Source organism: Galeopterus variegatus, unplaced genomic scaffold, assembly GCF_000696425.1.
Source record: "Galeopterus variegatus unplaced genomic scaffold, G_variegatus-3.0.2 Scaffold10898, whole genome shotgun sequence".
NCBI classification, from domain to species: domain Eukaryota; kingdom Metazoa; phylum Chordata; class Mammalia; order Dermoptera; family Cynocephalidae; genus Galeopterus; species Galeopterus variegatus.
The window spans coordinates 39351-57764 of NW_007737009.1; the positions used below are offsets into that span (position 1 = coordinate 39351).

Sequence of the window (18414 nt, forward strand, 5' to 3'; positions counted from 1 at the left end):
AGAAGCCCCAGCACATCTCCTTGCCTCTCACTGGCTCTGAGTAGGTTACATGCCCACCCCGAGCTAATCACTCTGGCCAGGAGAGTGAGCATTGCCTGGAAATCGGGGATGGAGCCGATTGCTGCTGAGGGAAAAAGTGCAGGGTGCTGGCTCCATTTTACCACACCTGTTGGATTCTGCGCTCCAACACCCCAATTACCCACATGGGGAAACTAAGGCAGCATGACTCTGAGACGTCCTCCTGGGCAGAACTTGGCCAGCACTTGGGATGCCAGGGCCCAGGGAAGAAGGTGGGAGAAGCTGAGTAGGGGGCTGGGTGATAGAATCACCTAGAGACTGCAAATTGCATCACAGATTTCACTTGGGGGAAGGTAGTAAGGGGAGGGGCGGCCAGCATTTGTTAGAATCTCTCCAGGTGATCCTAACGTGCAGCATGCAATCCACGCAGCAGGGAAGCTGAGGCCCAGCAGTGCCCGCAGCCCCTCGACCCTCACACCCAACCTCAGTTTCCCCTCTCTGCCACTGCTCCTCGCTTGCATCAAGATGCCCCTAGGGCAGAGGAGTGGGAAAACCAGCCCCACTTCTGGGGAGGGGGTCACTTCTAGGTTTGGCCCACACCAGAAAATCCCCTTTCAGGCATTTATGCTCCTTCCAATAACCCACACCCCCTCCCCCTGCCTCCTACCCTCGCCCTGAAAAAGACGAAGGAGCTCAAACAACAGGGAAGCTGGGTTTATTCCAATGATTCCAGTCTTGCCATCTGGGGACTGTCCAGAGGAAGGGGGTCCTGGTTATAAGTAACGCCCCTTGCCTCAGGGGCCCCCCCAGTCAACATCAGCCCAGGACCAGGCTGCACAACCCCAGCCAGTGAGGAGGGGGCCAGGCAGGAAACGTGAGGCTGGAGTGGGCCCGAGGCCTCAGATGTCCTCCCACCATAGACCTCCGCCAGACTGCAGGTCCTGGGATGGGGCTGGGGACGTGGGGGGTTGCAGGCCCTGGGCAGGCTGGAGCTCAGGTACATGCCACCTCGGCCCCCTGCCTGCACCCCGGGGGCTCCTCAGACTTGCTCGCCAAGCTGTAGTAATAGGTCCGCATGCACTGCTCCACGGTCTGGAAGTCCAGATGATCCTCCCACCTACGGTGGGGGGGAGATTGCAGATCCAGGCCACTGACCACACCCTTGAACCCAACTTCGGCTTGAGGGTGGGCATGCATGGGGCACGGTTGTGGTGGACTTTCAGGGCTCAGAAAGGTCAGTGGGGCTGCTGGGGTGATGGAATATGGTGAGTTGTTCTGGGAGTGAGAGTACTGGAATCCAGGTCTTGCTGTACCACCTAGGAGAGGTGGAGCTGCTGACATGCAATATGTTGGGATAACCACACATCCAGTGTTGACTGGTGTGGACTTAGGGAACTGAGTTCACTGGGAGCCAGAGAGACAACCATTGGCTGTGGGGTGACAGACGACTGAATGCTGAATTACTGAGTGTGTGCCGAGGGCCAGGGAATGAGTGTGCTAGGCTCAGGCTTACATGGGTGCAATTACGTGGCCCATAATCAAGCAGAAGGATAGTATTGTGGGTGGGTGTGGCCAGTGGGGAGTTGGGGTATTAGTTATACTATGTATGGGATATCCATATATTCTGTTGGGGTGTTAGATGCTGCCCTCTTGGAGTATTGAGGTGTTGGTGCACTGGGTGTTTCCTGATGGAGGCCAAGTTAATACATGTTGGAGCAGAATGGACTGACCAACGAGGGTGTCTATTTGCTTGACTGGTTGAGTATTTAGGTGTCAATGTCGTAAATGTTGGAATGTTCACACATTGCACTGTAGGGTGACAGCTTGTTTGGGTGTGTTGCCTGTTGTCTCATGGGAAGTTGGGATATTGATGGTGTTAGGAGTTGGGATGTTCACGTGCTGGGCTTCAAACAGACAGAGGCAAGGGGTTGAAGTATATTGAGTGCTTGGGTTCCTAGGTGCTGGCCTGTCTGGGTAATTAGGCGTTGAGTGTTGGTTGGTGGAGGACTGAGTTATTAGACACTGGAGAATTATCCCACGCCCTGAGTACTGGTGCTGTGTGTTGGGTCACAGAGCATGGACTTTGTCTGAGTATCGCAGGATCCATGTTTTGAGTGTTGGCTGGTGAAGGGCTGAGGTTTTAGATGCTGGAGCCCTGGGTGTCCACAGGCAGAGTGCTGGGGTGCTGGCCCACTGGAGCACCGTAAGGCCAGTTTCTCAGAGAGCTGAGTGTAGATCTAGGGGGAGTAAAGGTACTGAGTGTTGAAAAGGCCATGGACTGGATGAGGGTCTTTGGGTGGGATGACAATGGGTAGAGTTATGTTGACTCTGATCAGGCAACAGAACCTGCTGCCCCAGGCCCAGGTCTCAGTTTGGCTGGGTCCCTCCCCTCCCTGGCACTCACTTGTAGATCCAGCAGTTGCTCAAGAGTGTGTACATTTCAGGTGGACACTCTGGAGGGCACTCCATCCGCCTGCCCTGCTCAGTGAAGGCCATGACCTCGGGACCCTTCATTTACTGCTCCAACCAGGGCACGTGTGAGTAACCAGGGCCCCGTCACCCTCACCCCCACCTGCCACCTGCCCGCCTCTGCCCAAGCCTACCTTGTAGGGCTTCTGGCCATAGGAGAAGGCCTCCCACATGGTGACCCCGTAGCTCCAGATGTCACTGCGGCTGGAGAACGTGCGGAAGTTGATGCACTCGGGCACGTACCACTTGAGCGGCCACTTCCCCGCTGAGCGGGCCTGGGGAAGGGGAGATGCTGCCAGGGGAGGGCTCGGGGACCCTCTGCCCACCAAACCCACCCACCTGGGCACCCCAGGTGTGGGTGCTCACGGTGTAGTAGCTGTCGTCAGCACCCAGTGCCTTGGAGAGGCCAAAGTTGCTGATCTTGGCATAGTGCCGGGTGACCAGGAGGACGTTGCGGGCCACCAGGTCACGGTGCACAAAGTTCTTCTCCTCCAGGTACTTCATGCTCATGGACACGTGGTGCAGCAGCTCAGCCACGTTGCTGATGGGGACCTCCTCCCTGGGGTGGGGGGAAAGGCAGGGTCAGCTGGGAGAAGAAGCCCAAGTTCCCAGGGGACAAAGCCCACTTTCTGACCCAGCTGAGCGTGGGCCAGATTCCCATGTATTCCACAGACGCTTCCTGTGTGCCAGGCATGAGGCTGCAACTGTGAACAAAACAGGTAAAACTCCCTTTCTGACCCAGCTGAGCGTGGGCCAGATTCCCATGTGTTCCACAGACGCTTCCCGTGTGCCAGGCATGAGGCTGCAACTGTGAACAAGACAGGCAAAACCCCTCGTCCAGTCTCCAGGCCTTAAGTATCACCCGTGTGCTACGATTCCAACCCATACCTCTGCCTGCACCCTCGATGTGCCCTCGGGGGTCTCACGGACTTCTTAGGGATAATACAGCCAAAGCTGCCCCCCTGATCATTCACAGGCACACACGCCCACACACCGGCTCCTGCCCCCTGTCCCCCCAGCAGCTCCGTCCTTCTGTGGCATGCCCTCCCCTCCCCTCTCTCACATCTGATCCGTCAGCAGACCCTGGCAGCTCTGCCCGCAGAATCTCTCCAGAACCCCACTTTTCCCACCTCTGCTTCTGCCACCCTGATCCAGCCCCATCAACACTTGCCTGGACCAGGACAGGGGGCTCCACCCAGGCCTTGGGGCTCCCTCCTGGCTGCTTCCCAGTCTTTTTGTTTTTTAAAGCCTACAGCACCCAGTATTCCCAGGCAGTCTCCCATCCAAGTCCTAACCAGAGTCGACCCCACTTAGCTGCAGATCAGGGGAGATCAGGCGCGTTCAGGGTGCTGTGGCTGTACACTGCCTTCCAGTCTCGTCCTCCCCCCATCTGAGTCAGATCCTTCCCCTCTTCCCCACCCCTGCTCACAACCTCCCAGGGCTCCTGCCTCACTCAGGCTACAAGCCCAAGCCATCTTCACAGCCCACAGGCCCTGCACCATCTGCCCGATGACCTCCCAGCCCACATAAGCTCCCTCCCACCATTTCTCCACTGCACCAAGCACCGGCCCACCTCAGGGCTTTTGCACGGTCCGTGCCCTCTGCCTGGAAGGCTCTTCTCCCAGATCTGTGCTTGGCTGCCTCCTTCGGTTTGCTCAAACCTCACCTTCTCACTGTACCTCGTACCCTGACACTCCCAGCCCCCAACCTGTCCCTCTCGTTCTTCCACAGCACTCAGCCTCCAACACACTTTACACTTAATCATGACTATTCCTATGGCCTCTCCTCTCCAACCAGAACACAGGGCAGGGTCTTTGCCTCTTTTATTTGCTCATGAATCCCAAGTGCTTGTCACAGTTCCTGTCACCGAGAAACTGCCCGATAAATAACAACCAAGTGACTGAATGCATGAGCCAGGGACATGCTGTGAAGGCATGTGCACCAGTGAGAGCATGGGTCGGCGAAAATGTGCACTGGGGGCGTAAGAACTCGTGTCTGTGAGGCTAAGAGTGTGGGGCATGAGGCACATGAAATGGCAACATTTCTCAGTAAAGGGCTGAAGATAAATATTTCAGCCTTTCCAGGCCACATGTGGTCTCTGCCACATATTCTTGTTTTTCTTTTCTTTTAACTTTTAAAAAATGAAAAATAACATGTTACAAAAACAAGCCGTGGGGCTGGGCCCGCCTGGTGGTGCACTGCTACAGTGCGCCGCTTGGGAGAGCAGTGGCGCTCCCGCCGAGGGTTCGGATCCCACATACAGACCGGTTCCCGCTCACTGGCTGAGCGAGGTGCGGGAGCAACGCCGAGGGTTGCGATCCTGTTGCCAATCCCGTTGCCGGTCCCGGTCCAGTACGGGCACGACACTGAGGGTTGCGATCCGTTGCCGGACACACACACACAAAAAAAAACAAGCCGTGGGCTGCAGTGTGCTGCACCTGCTTTAGGTCACAGACAATCGACTATCGGCCATCTCCCACGGGTCACGAATTGGGCCCACAGAGTCTGGGTCGCAGTGACAGAGCTAATCCTTCTAAAGCTCTTACTAGCCCTGCCAGATGCACTTGATCAGTATCAACTCGTTTGATCCTCAAGAGCCCCTTGAGGTAGATACCGTTGCTGTGGTACCCAGGGGAGACTCAGGGTGCGCAGCTCTGCCTTGCAGGTGCAGGTGTGGATGTCGGGGTGTGGGACAATGAGTGTGTGCACTCACGGATGTGTGCACACGGGAACGCGGGAACGCACGTTCCCCATGTGAGTGCAAGTGTGTCCGCCCTGCCCTGGACGCTCCACTGGGTGGACAGGGCAAGCCCCCAGCCCTCTGGCCCCCCCAGTCCCGATGGCCCGGTGCCCAGGAGCTCACTTCTTTCCAACCAGGAACTTGTGCAGGGGTCCGCCACCCGCCATCTCCATGACGAGCATGAGGGCTTCTGCCTGGCAGACACCGATGAGCCACACGAGGTAGGGGTTGTCCAGCTGGTGCGTGATCTGCGCCTCCCGCATCATCTCGTCTTTGTCCGCCTTCTCTGTGCTGTGCTTCAGAACCTTGATGGCCACCATGATCTGCTTCCTGCCCCAGTGCACGGCATGTGGGTGGGTGGGGGAGCAGTGCGGGCTACTGGGGTGCCCATTCCCACCCCCGTCTCTCTTCTCCCCTGCCCTGTGTGGTGGGCACTGGGGCTTGCCACCCACATCAGGGCCAAGGCACTCAGTCCTCCAGCTGCCGGGAGTGTCCGCTGAGGACAGCTCACAGCCGAGTCCCTTGCCTGGAACTGCCTGTCTCACCCAAAGTTATGCCCTCCCCAGGAGCAGCCTGTATCCAATGACCAGTCCATGCAGGGGACAAATGGCCCATCTGTGGCCCCCTTGGGATGGACAACTGCAGCTGAGCCCAACCTCCCCTTGGCCCAGGCCCACGTCTCTCCCTCCCTCTCAGGTGTCCCCAAGCTCTCTCAGGTAATCCTCCAGCAGGCAATGTCCTGTCCTAGACTCTGTTTCCCAGGCAAACTGATGTGAAACAGACAGACCTTCCAGCTCCCATCCCCCAAACCCCCACATAATGGTGTCCCCACCACAGCACACGGTCATACTTGCGCATGCGGTAGACACCCTGGCGCACTGAGCCAAAGTTGCCACAGCCAAGTTCAATGTCAGCTATGAGGAGGTTCTCATGCTTCAGGAAGAGCTTCTTGTCCTTGAGCTCCTCAGGGTCACTGTAGGGGCTCTCGTACATGCTTGTGTCCATGGGCATCGCCTGCAGCTTGTCTGGGGATTCTAGATGTGCTGGGCACACACACAGCCGCGCACTCCTAGGTCAGGAGCAGGGAGAGGGCAGGCGGGGGGGAGGGGGAAGGGCAGGACAGTCTCAGCTCCCACAGGGCAAGTACCCCAGACAAAGGTGTGCCCCCAGAGCATGCACAGGCACGAGGGTGCACATGTATGTTCACGTGCATGCATTCCCGGTCATAGCTGTGGGTGCCTGTGAAGCCATGTACAAGTGGACTGTAGAAGAGTGTGAATCTGTGTGCATGTGTCACCATTAGTGAGCCAGCTGGAGCATGGAAGTGTGAGCATTCACATGTGTACACCCGTGTCCAGGCCTGCCTATGTCTACATGTGCACCACACAGCCATGTTTAGGAGGCCTCCAAAGGTGAGCATGTGGGTGCACGTGTAACCATGTGTGTTCTTCTCTGTGCACACATGTGGACAGGTCTGCATCTACATGTGAAACACATGAGCACCTGCAGCTTTAGGAACATGTCCATCTGGGTTCAAATCCCGCTCTGCCACTGCCTAGCTGCAGGACCTTACAAAGTTCCCTGCTCTCCCTTTCTCCTCTGCAAAATGAAAATAATGACCATAACTACTTCATATGGTGTATTAGGAGGATTCAGTGAGCTCATGCACATGGTGACCTTGGAATGTGACTGACACACAGTAGACACTCAGCAAACCTGTGCCTGTGCACGGGGAGCCCCCGATGTGGCTGGGAGCAGTCCCCTGAGTGCAGCAGGATGGACATGCACACAGGCAGGCCTGATGGTGTGGCCATGGCGTGAGCACAGGGTAAACCAATGCAACCGCTGTAGGCTGGGCCTGGCCCACACCCTCCCTGCCAAACCGCACAGCCCAGCCAGGGACCCTGCTCTTGGCCTGAGCCCACACACACCTCCATCTCTGCCGGCTCACCTGGTTCAGGGGTGTATCCATCTGAGTTGAGGGTGTCGATCCGTCTCCGAGTCTATAGGTCACAGGGTCAGCAATGGTCAGCAGCGCCCGAGCTGGGGGCACCCAGCCCCTCTCATGAGACCCATATCCACTCAGGACTCCCCAGAGTCAGTGCTGAGGAAGACCCTCTTCCCCTCCACAGGGACCCCTTCCTCCATCCCAGCCTCCCCCAGGAGCCCACCCACCCAGCTCCATGCCTGGGTCCCCAGCTCTGAAATGCCACTGACTCATGTGGGTGAACGTGGAGGGGTGGGCTGGGAGTGTGGGAGCAGCGGCCCCTGGGGGAGCAGAAGGGACAGTGAGAGGGTGGGGGATGGGGCTCCTGCCCCTCAGCCCAGCCTGCGGCCACTCACCCAAAGCAGCACTGGTGCTTGTGTTAGGGCAGGCCTCCTTCAGGCAGTAGATGAGCCCATCGGCCTTGAGCTTCAGATACTCCACCAGCTGCAGAGAGGGGAGTCAGGGCAGGGCCTCCTCTCCTCCCCGGAGCCTGGGCGTCCATCACAGCGCTGCCCCCAGAATGAGGTGTGTGGGCAGCCTACCTGCCAGAGTGTGTCAAACTTGGTGCCCTCGGGAATGCAGTATTTGCCCGCCTTGTCCTGGCTGATGAGGTAGTGGTTCACGGTTTTCCCGTAGATCAGGGACAGTGCATACGTGCCCTGCTCCTTCCGGGGCCTCAGCCTGGGGAGGCAGAAAGGAAATGTCACCCCTACAGCCACCTGGGTGCCCTCCTACTGTGCTCAGTGCCCTTTCTCCTCTGCAAAATGAAAATAATGACCATAACTACTGCATATGGTGTATCGGGAGGTTTCAGTGAGCTCATGCACATGGTGACCTTGGAATGTGACTGACACACAGTAGACACTCAGCAAACCTGTGCCTGTGCACGGGGAGCCCCCGATGTGGCTGGGAGCAGTCCCCTGAGTGCAGCAGGATGGACATGCACACAGACAGGCCTGATGGTGTGGCCATGGCGTGAGCACAGGGTAAACCAATGCAACCGCTGTAGGCTGGGCCTGGCCCACACCCTCCCTGCCAAACCGCACAGCCCAGCCAGAGACCTTGCTCTCGGCCTGAGCCCACACACACCTCCATCTCTGCCGGCTCACCTGGTTCAGGGGTGTATCCATCTGAGTTGAGGGTGTCGATCCGTCTCCGAGTCTATAGGTCACAGGGTCAGCAATGGTCAGCAGCGCCTGAGCTGGGGGCACCCAGCCCCTCTCATGAGACCCATATCCACTCAGGACTCCCCAGAGTCAGTGCTGAGGAAGACCCTCTTCCCCTCCACAGGGACCCCTTCCTCCATCCCAGCCTCCCCAGGAGCCCACCCACCCAGCTCCATGCCTGGGTCCCCAGCTCTGAGATGCCAGTGACTCACGTGGGTGAACGTGGAGGGGTGGGTGGGAGTGTGGAAGCAGCGGCCCCTGGGGGAGCAGAAGGGACAGTGAGGGGGTGGGGGATGGGGCTCCTGCCCCCCAGCCCAGCCTGCGGCCACTCACCCGAGACAGTGCTGGCACTGGTGTTGGGGCAGGCCTCCTTCAGGCAGTAGATGAGCCCATCGGCCTTGAGCTTCAGATACTCCACCAGCTGCAGAGAGGGGAGTCAGGGCAGGGCCTCCTCTCCTCCCCGGAGCCTGGGCGTCCATCACAGCGCTGCCCCCAGAATGAGGTGTGTGGGCAGCCTACCTGCCAGAGTGTGTCAAACTTGGCACCCTCGGGAATGCAGTATTTGCCCGCCTTGTCCTGGCTGATGAGGTAGTGGTTCACGGTTTTCCCGTAGATCAGGGACAGTGCATACGTGCCCTGCTCCTTCCGGGGCCTCAGCCTGGGGAGGCAGGAAGGAAATGTCACCCCTACAGCCACCTGGGTGCCCTCCTACTGTGCTCAGTGCACCCCCCACCACACATGCTATGGACTGCACTCGCCAGAGCCTCATGGAGAGATGCCAGGGACTGGGGAAGTTGAGGCCAGATTCAGCTCAATCTCCAGACCGGCTAGTAACAGGCCACAGAGGGAGGAAAAGAGAGAAGGGAATGGCCATGTTCACAGGGGAACACACAGTCATTCAAGGGCAGATACGCAGCAAGTCACAGGACCACCCGTGTGGACACTCAGCCCTGCATGGCCAGGCAGTCAACCACCCGTGGCTGGATGCTTGGCCATGGAGGTGGGGTGTACATCCACCCACAGGGGGACACCTGGCCCTCCACAGCTGAATAGTTGGCCACCTATGGCCAGACACTTGCCATCCACAGGTGCACTCAGCCATCAGGGGATACACTCAGCCATCAATAGCAGACACAGAGCCCCTCACAAGGGGACACACAGCCTTCAACAGGTAGACTTAGAAACATTCTCTTAACACCCCCCTCCCTCAACCAGGCTCACCACATCAGTGCCTTGGGGCCCACCCAGGGACCCAGGGCATGGAGAAGGGGACTGGACATCCCTCCCACAACCAGGCACACTGTGCCAGCACCTCAGGACCCACTCCGGGACCTGGGGTATGGAGCTGGGGATCGGACATTCTCTACAACCAGGCACACCGCCAGCGCCAAGGAGCATGCCAAAAACATCTTCTCCATGTGGGTGGCCCACCACAGCCACCATGATAACCATGGCTGCCGTGAAGGTGGCTAGATGCCAGAACCACAACGCAGATTGTCCGCCAGCCACTGGAGTGTCACCAGCAGAGTGACACTCCACAGTCTCACACAAGGAGAGTCACCAGCAGAGATAAAGAAAGAAGGAGGACGTCTGTCTCCACAGAGCCCATTTCAGAGTGACAGAAGAGGCGTCTGCTCTATGAGAGTATCGGGGGACCTGATCACACCTCTCAGCATTGGACAGATCATTTGGGCAGCAGATCAACAGAGTAACCATTATTCTTTCACAGGGTGAGAAGAAATCTAGGGTGATTAGAGGGGGCAGGGGGAGAGGAAGGGGGATGGGGCGGGATTGGACAAAAGGCATAAATAATAATTACGATTCGTAACAATATGTACGCTAGTAATATTGATTTGATCAACATATCTCAATGTTGAACCCCCAAAATTTGTATAATCAATTTTGATTCAATAAAAATTTAAAAATAAATAAATAAATAAAAGAAACATTCTCCTGGGGAGAGAAAGCCATTTCCACACAAAGACCTACACAGGTAACACAACTCTATGACTAGCTCACAGGGCACCTTTGTGCAAATCAGAACAGGTCACCTTGTCATCACAAAGGACTGACATTTAATTGAAAGGGTCCCTTGACTGCCCTCTGCTGGAAATTTGTCAATAGCACCTTCCAGCCCGGCCCCGAGCGCATCCCCAGCTTGCAGCTGCAGGACACGGCAGCCCACCATCCCCGTCGGCCGCCCTCACCTCCAGCTTCCACGTCTGGCGCACGTAGTCGCGCACCATGGCGTCGCGCAGGCCGTCGAAGACCCCGGGCTGCGGCTCCAGGCCGGCCGGTTGCACGGCTTGCGCAGGTTGCACGGCAGCCCGTCGGGGTCGCGCGAGTGGAACTCGCAGAGCTTGGCGGGGCCACAGTGTGCCTTCCCGCCGGTGATGGCGTAGGTGCCGTTGAGCTGGCGCTCGACGGGGAAGTGGTCGTCGTGCACCCTCGACAGGTACTGTGGAGACACTGCAATGAATCAGATATCTTGAAAGTTGCCCTCCAGGGGAAAAAAAATAGCATTTTGTATTTATGAATATTCATAAACCCATAACAGCCCCTCATGGTGGGTAGATCAAGGAGCATTCCTCAGTTTGGGCAGATGTCACTGTGGCTCAGAGAGGTTCTGTAGCAGATTTAGGGGTACCCAGTGAACTAGGGATGGACCTAGAACTCGGACTTAAGTCCACAAAAACAAGGTCAGGCCCTGGAGCTTAAGGAAGCCTCAGTTTTCTGCTTCTGAGCGCAGCACTTTCTACCTCCCCTCGATACATCGGGTTGACAGGCTGTGCACAGGATGGGCTGGAGAGGCTGTACTGTGCCGGGCAGGGAGACATTCTGATCTGTCTCCCCTCAGGGCAGTTCTGTGCTGGGGCAGCAACTGCAGGAGGAGGCCCAAGGACTCAGAAACCTCTATCAAGAGAAGGTCATGTCCCAGCAGGACCTCGTGGTAAGTTTGGGGGAGCAGGGAGCCTAGGGCTTGAGGTAGAGGAGAGGTGGAGAAGGGGCTGCAAAAGAGGAGGCCGGCGCCTGGAAGCTGTCCCCTCCCCCCCAACCCCTTCCCCTAACCAGCCCCGATCTCTTCTCCACAGGCGAAGCTCAACCTCAGTGTCAGGGCCCTGATGTCCTCTGCCCCAAAGCTCCATTGGCTTCTGGGGGTGGGGAGGGGAGGGTGGAGCAAGTGGCAGCAGAGGGAGAAAGGAAGGGGGACCCACCTGGCTTGGGACCTGCTGGAGGTTGGGGGTGGAGGTGGGAAGGAGATGGGTGTGGGTGGACAGATCCTTGGGGACCCATCTTTGGCCTCTGTGTCCTCAGGGCTGACCCCCTTCCCCGCCAGGAGGAGTGTGTTGTGTGTTATGTGGTGAATGAATGAATGGATGAGTGAACGCGTGAGCAGGGCACTGAGCTGAGGCCTCTTCTCCAGCTGGAGACCTCAGGCGTCCTGGGCAATATCACTCACCTAAAAGGAGAGCTGCCTGCCTGGGCCACCCGCATCGTGAGGAATGTGAGTGGCAGAAGGGGGGCTTCCGCCTCAGGCTTCCCCTTCAGCCCTGTCCCCTCATCGTGGCTCCCAGGGAAGCTTGGCCTGTCCTGTTGCTGCCTGGCATGGAGGGTGGGGTGGGGGCGGAGGAGGCTGCAGGCTCCTGGGGCCCGTGCCAGCCGAGGCTCCTCTCTCTCCTGCAGGTAAGCGAGTGTGTCCTGAGCCGGGAGATGGGCTACTTCTCCCAGTACGTGGCCTGGGTGAGAGAGGAGGTGAGTGGGGACCCAGACCTGCCTGGCCTCAGAGCAACTGCCGGTTACCCCAGTGGACCAGCTCTTCACATGTTCTGCCCGTTCCTCATCCCCAAGAGCTCCTTGTGGGTTCCCCAGGCCTTCAGGATTGAACCCAGACTCCCACGCCTGGCAACCATATCCCTGTTCTGTGGCTGGGCTCTGCCTGCCCCACCTCTGTCGCAACCCTTCTCTGAGGCCTGAATGTGAGCTGCGGTGGCCGTAGTTCCCTAGAACACGCCGTCCACCTCTTGCCCCCATGCCCTTTTTGGGCCATCCCCTCACCCAGCTTGTCTAAGGCCAGCCCTCCGAGCCCACCTCCCTTGCTGGCCACAGCCTCTGCCAGCTCTCTGGGCAACTGCACCAGGCCGGCAGGGGTCCAGTTTAACAACGAGTGTCTGTGCGTGTGTGAGTGTGTGAACAGGTGTGTGTGCAGACATGCATGTGTGTGCACACGTGTGTTCATATATGCACACATGTTGCTGCTCAGTGGTAGTGTGACTTAAAGCGCAGCACTGGGTACACAGTAGGGCCTTGATACAGGCTGGTGAATAGGAGAAAAGGAGCTGAGTAAGGGGCCTGTGCAAGGGAGTCCCCATTTCTGTGGGCCCGTATCCCTGTGTCTGAGTAAAAGTGCGTGGTGGCCCCAGCTGTGTCCCTGTAAGCCTGTCTCTCTGAATACGGGGTGTACCCTGCAGGCCTGGGCTTCTCCACATGTGCCTGCCTCACATTGGCACCACAGGTGACTGAGCGCATCGCCACCTGCCAGCCCCTCTCTGGAGCCCTGGACAATGGCCGTGTGATCCTGTGTGACATGATGGCTGACCCCTGGGTGAGTGCCCCCTGCTCATCAGGGCTCAGGGACATGGAGGCCGCATGGGAGGGGTAGAGTGAGCAGGTGTGAGGCGAAGCACGGCCCCTGCCCCAGCCCCGCACCCCAGGCCTTCCCTCAGCTGCAGCAGCCAACGCCTCCTGTGGCCCTCGCTGAGTCGGTGGTGGGGTGGAGGGTGCAGAGCGGGGGGGAAGCTGACCTCACACCCCGCTTTTAGAACGCCTTCTGGTTCTGCCTGGGCTGGTGCACCTTCTTCCTGATCCCATCCGGAAACGCCTCAGGTGAGGTACTGCCAGGGCTGCGGGGAGCATCGGGGCCTGGGGAGGTGTCCTTCCAGCCACCGGGCCCGGCCCCCTGCCACAGCCCCTCCTCCAGGCAGAGGAGGCTCAGGGCCTCGCCCTGAAGAGCCGCACACTCTGAGGAGCTCCAGGGCCAGGAAGCTCTCCCACATGTCTGCCCCAGTCCTTCTTGCTGCAGAACATCCCTGTCCCCTGGGGGGCTTCTGAGGTGGGAGCATCAGGGCTCCGGGTTTGTTCCTGTGTTGGGGCTGAGAGTCTGTGCCGTGGGCTCACTGGCTTTTGTCCTGTGATGTTGCAGCTCCAGCGGCTCTGAGGAGACTCAGCTCTTCCACATCCCCCGGGTCACCTCCGTGAAGCTGTAGGGTCCAGTGGGTGAGTTTCCCACCTTCGTAATTCCTCAGTGCTGGGAGATTGAGGGGGTGGGGAGGGAAAGGGCTGGGATTGGGGGTTTTCAGGGCCCAGGAGGGCAGGCAGGTTTGAGGGGACCTGGCGAGGTCTGGGTTCTAGGAGCAGCCCGTCCAGCAGTGGCACTGGCAGGTGGAGCCCAGCTCTCTCCTCCCTCCGCCTCACCTGCTTTGTTTTGAATCCCTAACAGGGCAAGGTGAACCCTGGGGCTGTCTGTCCTCCCCCGACTCAGCCTGAGGATTTCTGTAGCTCTTGCCTCAGAGCCAGGCTGGCGTCCAGGACTGGATCGTCCCCTGACTTCATCTTACCTGGCCCCATCTTGCCCATTCCCTTCTCACCCCCTTTCCACTCATGCCCCACCCACCCTTCATTCCTTCTCCAAACCATACTTCTGTTGTGCTGCAGGGCCAACAGGTTCCTCTAGGTGTCCAGCCCTTACCCTCCTGCTGTGATCCATCAGCAGGAGGAAGAGCTTGTTCTCCCTTGGGTGGGACAGAGGCCCTGTCCAACCCTGCTCTGTCCCCATCTGCCCTGCCCCTGTTCCCGCCTCCCTCTGCCCCTCTCCAAGCTCGTTGCTCCCGTCCTCATCCAGCCCCCGACTGGCTACAATTTCTCTCCTATACCCTCCCCAGCCCTTTGCTTTCTTCCTCCCTGGAAGTCCTTTTCCCCCTTGTCTCCTCTTTACCTCATCCCCAATGCTACCTTGCTGGCCCCCAGGAACCCCACCTGCCCAACCAAACTAATTAGGGAAAGCCACCAAGCAGGCAGAGGCCACCATGGCCCATGTCTGGGCTGCCTGCGGGCTCTGTCTCATGGCCCCAGCCCTTCACTGCCCCAAGGCGTGGACCCTCCACAAGCCCCAGCGTGGATTTGTTGGCCCCCAGTGGGGTGAGGAAGGCCTGTCTGAAGGCTGAGCCTTCCTGTCTGCCTGTCCTCGGGATAGAAATGGCAGTGCTGGCCCTCAGCTCCTCTCTGATCACTGGCTCCCAAGGGAAGGACTTGGGACCTGGGCCATAGGGGCCCCTACCCAGCTTTCTCAGGAGGGAACTGGGGGCCAGAACAGGATTGGGGCCCCACCTGCCCAACCAAACTAATCAGGGAAAGCCACCAAGCAGGCAGAGGCCACCATGGCCCATGTCTGGGCTGCCTGCGGGCTGTGTCTCATGGCCCCAGCCCTTCACTGCCCCAAGGCGTGGACCCTCCACAAGCCCCAGCGTGGATTTGTTGGCCCCCGGTGGGGTGAGGAAGGCCTGTCTGAAGGCTGAGCCTTCCTGTCTGCCTGTACTCGGGTTAGAAATGGCAGTGCTGGCCCTCAGCTCCTCTCTGACCACTGGCTCCCAAGGGAAGGACTTGGGACCTGGGCCATAGTGGCCCCTACCCAGCTATCTCAGGAGGGAACTGGTGGCCAGAACAGGATTTTGCACTATTCTTTCTATCCTGTGCATGTGGCCTAGGGTCCTCCCTAGCCTATCTCTGTGTCATTCCCTGCATACTGGACCCTGAGTTCTGGAAATGAAGGAGAGGAAGGGAAGAGAGACCTCAGATCCGTTCAAGTCTTCTCACTTCCCTAAGCCTTGGCCTTGGGTCCTTTATACCTGGTCTCCCAGCCTGGGGCCCTGTACACAGTTGGTTTTAATGAGTGTTTTTTGGAGAGAATTCCAAGGCCTCCTCTGACTCCAGGCATCGCAGGGATTTTCCAGCAGCCAGCAGATGCCGAGTGGGGCCCGTCTGGGAGCATGCCGCCAGGAGCAGGCAGACCCGGATTCACAGCCTGGCTCTGACGCTTGTTAGCTGGGGCACCTTGAACGTGTTACGTGGGTTCCCTAAACCTCAGCTTCTTCATTTATAAGAGGGGGGGAATAGTCATAGCCTGCTATAGGTTGTGACAAAGCATGGGAAGTCCTTGGCAGGGGCCTGGCAGAGAACAAACGCTCGGCTGATGGGAGCTATAATCTATGCCATCATTGTCTGGGCCAGGGACAGAGCTGAGTCTGGGCAGGCACAAGCGAAGTGGGAGACGGATCCTTGTTCAAAGGCAGAAAGCACTTTAAGATTCTGGTCTGCTGGATCTCAGGGAGTGTCTATGCTTAATTGCACCTTCTAAGCCAGCAACAAATTTTCTCCTAGGATCAGAAATGGTGCACATGCAATGTATTGTCACTGCTGCAAGCACATTCTCAAACAAGTGTCTTTGAATGCAAAACACTTGCCTCCTTTTGTCTCTTCCAGAGGTTTCTTTGCTTGTTACTCATCTGTTGACTTGTGCAGGGAAAGTAGCACCCTGCATTTTAAATTGCAATTGATGAGATTAAAATGAATGAAACTGAAACAATGAAAAAAATCATTTCCAGTTCTCTATCAAAGTTGCCTATCTCATCTTTTATATATTTGAGCATATTAAACACAGTTATTTTAAAGTTCAGTAACTCCCTTCTATGGAGTCCCCATGAATCCTTTTCTAGTGTCTGTTGTTTCTCTTGGTTATGTTTATTAGTTCTGTCTCGTCCCCTCACATACCTGGTTATTTTTGATTGAGTACCACGTATTGTATCAGAAAACCTGGAGAAATAACTTGAGGCCTAGGATGAACTTATCTTCCTCTGTGAGGATTATGTTTACATGCAGCAGGTGCTTGGGATCTAGCACACTAGGATCACTTTAATCCACTTGCAGGAAATGAGATGATTTGCAGTGACTTGAGGGCTGATCTACCTCTGATTCATTCATACTCCTAGGGCGAAGCCCTCTGGGGTCCAAACACAAAGCATGAAAGATTTGCCAGGCACACCCTCCTCTTGGTGGACCTAGTTTTTAGCCCCACAAGTTGTTGAAAGCCCTGCTCAGCATCTTTACAGTGTCTTCCAGAACCAGCAGACCCTCTAGGGAGAAAGTAGCCCCAGAAGCCAGGCACATGTTTCTGGGTTTCCTTCTTTCCCAGATCTTGGCCTGTGATTCCTCACTGCCTTGTTTGCTTCCTGATACCCTCAGTCAGACTGAAATATATATATATTTTAAATAAATATATGTCACTTAAAAAGCTGCTCAGAATGAATGTATGTGTACACACGCACACACACACGCACATACACACACACGTTTGAGCAGCTTTTTAAGTTGTCCTCAGCTAGGAATTTGGTCCAAATGATCTGGTCCATGATTGTCAGAAGTAGTGGTCCTAAAAAATTGACTTTGATGTTCCCCACCCCTGTGAATGGGAAAAGGCTGCCACTTTTGGAATTTAGTATCCAGGAATGTTGGCCCAGCCAATTGAACACTGGCTTTGCAAAGGAGGTTCGTTTGGAGAGCATCACTGTGGGCACTGGTGACCTGGGGAGGGGGTGGCACTCGGCAGTTGATAAAGAAACAGAAATAGCCACAGAGAAAAACAGATTGCCTCTTTCTCTGTTTTTTTTTTTTGTCTTTTTGTCTTTTTCCGTGTCCGGCAACGGATCGCAACACTCAGTGTTGCCCCCACGCCTCGCTCAGCCAGTGAGCGGGAACCGGTCTGTATGTGGGATCCGAACCCTCGGGCGGGAGCGCTGCCGCGCTTCCCAAGCAGCGCACTTATCCAGTGCGCCACCGGGCCGGCCCTCTTTCTCTGGTTTTAAAATCCTGGAATTCTAAAATGCTAATGCTGCTGTATATGTGAAGCAGAGCCCCTTCAAGGTCACAATCTCAGCCGTCTCTGAAGGGGGTGAATTATCATCTGTGGTTAAGCAGATGAAGTTCCAGGAAGTTACACGGCAGGTTCAAGGTCTCATAAGTTGCAGCCCCGCCAGGCTTTGGATTCAGGTCCCCTGGTCCTAGTGGCACTGAAGGTTTCCTCCTGGAGGCACTGCCAGTCCCCGTTCGCTGTGCGTGTGTGGGAGCAGGCCCTGTCTCCAAGGAGATTTGAACCAAGTGTCCTTGCTGTCCCTGTGGCAGGAGAAGTGACAGATTGGGGGTCCTGGGAGTTGTACCAGATGCTCCAGACTTGCCACCCAGCAGAAGTCCCCATGGAAAATTCTGCCAAAGAGATGCCAGATGGGCCAAGGCATCCGAGGTCTCAGGTTACTGGCCAGGGCAGCTCCAGCTGGCTGAGTTGTGCTAAGGGAGGGTCGCCTGGTGGGTGAGAGCCTGCCCATGCTACCCGAAGGGACAAGCAGTGTGAGTTAACATTTATTTATCGAGCTATGAGTATCAACCAGGAAGCGGGTTAAACACTTTACAAGGATCAACCGAGAGACAGGACTTGTTGCTTATCTACCTGATGGCTGAGAAACTAGGACGCAGAGACTGGGTGTGGGCTGCATAGCAAAGGCAATACTTACCCGAAGGAATCAATGTATGATGGTGGCATTTCAGGACATAACTGAGTTCTCTGGAGTCAGCCTGAGGCCCTGTGCTGGGTGGTGGTGGCCAGTGTCCCTCCCCACCCTCTGGGCCTCCCATCTTACCTCCTAGCACCCTGTCTCTCTGAGCCTAAATGCCAGGGACCAAACCACGAGGCTGGCAGCCAGCCTGGTCCACACCACGGGCCTCTTCTCCATGGGCCCAAATCCTTCCTTGCACTTTCTGGACAAGCGTGGAGCAGTTAGCTTGCAACCCTCTTATAAACACTGATGATCACAGCACCATGTGGGGAGGGAGGCTGGTGTGTGCAGAGAGATGACCCCACCCAGCCCCCGACCTCTGCCCACATTGATGCCGCATTTAGAGAAGCAATGGCCTGACCCCTCACCCACACC

General features: G+C 57.0%; 2 protein-coding genes across 2 annotated transcripts; one reads left to right on the top strand and one right to left on the bottom strand.

Moving 5' to 3' along the window:
- Positions 1 to 1011: 1011 nt before the first annotated feature.
- On the bottom strand, positions 1012 to 10945 carry LOC103610308 (tyrosine-protein kinase ZAP-70-like). Its single transcript, XM_008594500.1, is given in 16 exon segments — positions 1012 to 1135; positions 2423 to 2535; positions 2622 to 2762; positions 2854 to 3046; positions 5351 to 5557; positions 6078 to 6270; positions 7179 to 7222; positions 7441 to 7495; positions 7571 to 7658; positions 7757 to 7895; positions 8089 to 8170; positions 8714 to 8801; positions 8900 to 9038; positions 10508 to 10670; positions 10673 to 10849; positions 10936 to 10945. Coding segments are annotated over 16 exon segments (1956 nt in total).
- A 37-nt stretch (positions 10946 to 10982) lies between these two features.
- LOC103610309 (prominin-2-like) lies at positions 10983 to 13260 on the top strand (the record flags this gene model as incomplete). The annotated part of the gene is made up of 7 exons (XM_008594501.1): positions 10983 to 11003; positions 11238 to 11330; positions 11473 to 11519; positions 11798 to 11885; positions 12065 to 12133; positions 12894 to 12983; positions 13201 to 13260. Coding segments are annotated over exons 1-7 (468 nt in total), but the record flags the coding sequence as incomplete, so codon positions are not given.
- Positions 13261 to 18414: the final 5154 nt, after the last annotated feature.